The sequence below is a fragment of the Alosa pseudoharengus genome, unplaced genomic scaffold (genome assembly GCF_046254945.1).
Source record: "Alosa pseudoharengus isolate Yale_2024_CS ecotype anadromous, Long Island Sound unplaced genomic scaffold, YU_APseudo_1.1 YU_APseudo_1.1_scf_8, whole genome shotgun sequence".
In the NCBI taxonomy this organism is placed as follows: Eukaryota; Metazoa; Chordata; class Actinopteri; order Clupeiformes; family Clupeidae; genus Alosa; species Alosa pseudoharengus.
In genome coordinates, this window is record NW_027468870.1 from 42,466,374 (window position 1) to 42,469,397 (window position 3,024).

At 35.8% G+C, this 3,024-nt stretch overlaps 1 protein-coding gene across 1 annotated transcript; it reads right to left on the bottom strand.

Moving 5' to 3' along the window:
- Positions 1-577: 577 nt before the first annotated feature.
- On the bottom strand, positions 578-1,738 carry LOC143112274 (ATP-sensitive inward rectifier potassium channel 1-like). The gene has a single exon (XM_076274541.1). It carries the CDS (start codon positions 1,736-1,738, stop codon positions 578-580), a length of 1,161 nt encoding a protein of 386 aa, XP_076130656.1.
- Between the last annotated feature and the right edge of the window lie 1,286 nt (positions 1,739-3,024).

Genomic DNA, 3,024 nt, shown 5'->3' on the forward strand with positions numbered 1-3,024 from the left:
AAACGTGATACACACGTACAAAACATATGAGTAAATTTTGATTCCATAGTTTAATGTGTGTTAACATAAAATTATAGGCTCCCATTTCACAAATGGCGGGTGACATATTCAAACTGCCAGTTCACTTGTCTGTAAAAAGTGAGCTTCTCAGTCACCAACCAAGACTTATCAGATGACATGACCAGTATGATCGATTAGTTTCAACAGTTGTCAATAAAGTGGTCAATAAACTCAAATACTATATTAACAAATAGTATATTATAGTATTAAAATCTCCAGGGGCTCCATCTCAAGTCATTTAGCCCTTTATTATTTCATTAAAAGGGTCTTAAAACATAATCCTCACATAGTTACTCAATGGATTGTTCATTATCAGAATAACAGCTGCAGTTCTCTCAAATCTCTCAAGATTTACACATTGTTTGAAAATCAAAATAACTATCTCAATGCTTATTATTTATATGAATATATAATACATGTAGGGTATATGATCATTTACATTTAATTATGATTCCTAACATGAATATGGCACATTCTTTTCGCATCCTTCAAATTACTCTCGTTAATTAAATGTCAATCACATATTTGTAATATGTGTAGATTCATCAATGTCAATCACCTCAAATCCAGTGTTGTCAATACCTCCTTTTGTCTGTTGATGACTATGGTCATGCTGCCTATCATTTTGGAAGCAATGGTCATGCTGCCTATCATTTTGGAAGCAATAGGCACAGTGTGGAGTTTCCACTGGCACTGTCTTGGAAAAGTTAGAAAAGTCCACGCGATACTTGCCCCCTTTAGTCCGTGACACAATTGGCAGGAAACTGTGACCCCATTGGATCTCACATGGAATGAAAGAGGTTCGCACTTGACATGAGGAGCTGGTGGATTCAGCAGTGCCATCAAGGAACACCACCAGCTCAAACTCCTCTTTGTGCAGGGTGTCTGCTGACATTTCACAAAAAGGACTGCTCTTGTCAATGACATGGCAGAGTGTGAGTGGGCACACAAAAAAAAGATTGTCCTTGCCTGCATCCAGAGTAAAGTCAATACTGATCTGATCCAAAATGATGGTTTCTCCCTCTGATGTAATAGTGGTCCTAAGCAGCTTGGCATAAATATGACTCCCAATCAGTAAAGTCTTTCGCAAGTTGGCCACCCTTATAAGCAGACAGAGACTACCTTTCTTCGGGCAGATAACAGCTGTTTCACTGAAAGTCACTGTTTTTGCTCTCTTCTTTGGGAGGGAAATCTTTGCCAAAATGAGCCCACACATAAAACAGTTTATAATGGCTCCTATGAGGGACTGAATAATGATCAGTATTACTGTGCCAATACAGTGCCCAGTTAAAGCACGGCCACCATATCCTATTGTTGTCTGTGTCTCAAGAGAGTAAAGGAAAGCAGTTGTTAGTCCATTTACATTTTCTATACATCTGACCTGACCATTTGTTGAATTCTGTCCCAGCAGGTCCCCATTACTTTTCGCAATCGAATACCATAACAGGCCAAAGATAAACCAGCTACCAGTGAAGGCAAAAACAAAGTAGCATAAGACGAAACGCCAGCGAATCTCTACAAAGGTTGTCCAAAAGTCCACAAGAAAAGCAATATGATTAGGATATCTTATGTTCCCAAACTCAATGTTGCAGTGACCATCCTTGGTCACAAGGCGAGTCTGACGCATCCCACGTTCAGCTAAGTGGTCATGGATATGCTTCTGGATGTACTGGAACATCCTTCAGCTTAGGAGAAAATCAGATTCATTGTCACATCATTTAGAAAAAGGGTATGCATTTCCTGCTTGTTTGAAATATTATGACATATCCAAAGCTGGATGTATGATGCATACCAAAAGAGTACAATTTTTATGTTTATGTTTAAAATATCAGTGCAAAAATTATATATTATATATATATATATATATTATATAGTCTTAGTATTCTAGCATTACAGAACAGTAAGTAGTTACAACTGTAAAACCTGAAATTGTTAATACATTGCATGCTGTTTCTGTGTTAATATTTGAAGAGTTTGGTCCATTTAAAAAAAACATTAACAAACCATATTATTTGATTGTGTATTTCAGGTAATATCACAGTTCTACTGAAATTACTTGGAAACAAAATAAAAAAAGGATTTATGAAATTCATTAAAATGAAGGATATTGTGTTTTGGTACCATTTCATGTTTTTACTTAAAGACCCATAATTTACAAAACATGATTACCTTTAAAATACCTATCTTAATTTGTGTGACATATAAATTCTACACTTAAATGAATCAGAATGCATACTGTACATATTAGAAATTCTCCAAAATGACTCCAAATGTTCCCTCAACCTGCACAATTCACAAATAATAAATTAACATTTGTTTGGATGTATACTGACACTAAATAACGTACACTTTATATAAAGTAGATAATACATTAAAGTTTACATACCTGTTAACTCCAATCATCAGCCAAATTGTACACAGGAGTAGTTCAAATCTTACAGCGGTTTACACAGGTTGCCATTGGAGTGCTGCAGAGTTTTAATCCTCATTGAAATTTCCTAATCCAAGGCACATGCCACAGTTTACACTGCCAACCAAATACAACGACAAGTTAATGGTACATTTGAAAAATGTGTTCATTCCATTTACTCCTAAGCAAACTTTACTTTGCACACACACACACACACACACACACACACACACACACACACACACACACACAAACCTACACTGACAACATCATACTAATCATTCACAATTTCTTAGTGCTATATGACCACTACCATTGTACATTGATAAGCACTACATCTCATTAAAAGTGTGGGTTGAGATCTGGAATATTTACATATGTTTATGCTCACTTTTCTAAAAACCAATGCTCTACAAAAATGGCATAGATTCAAGAAAGCGTAATCTCGAGAGAATCATTGGCATTTTTGTTTCACAACTTTTTTAAAGTAATATAAAAAGAACCTTGGATAACATTTCCCTTTTCTTCTTATACTCCCTCTATCCCCTCCCCCG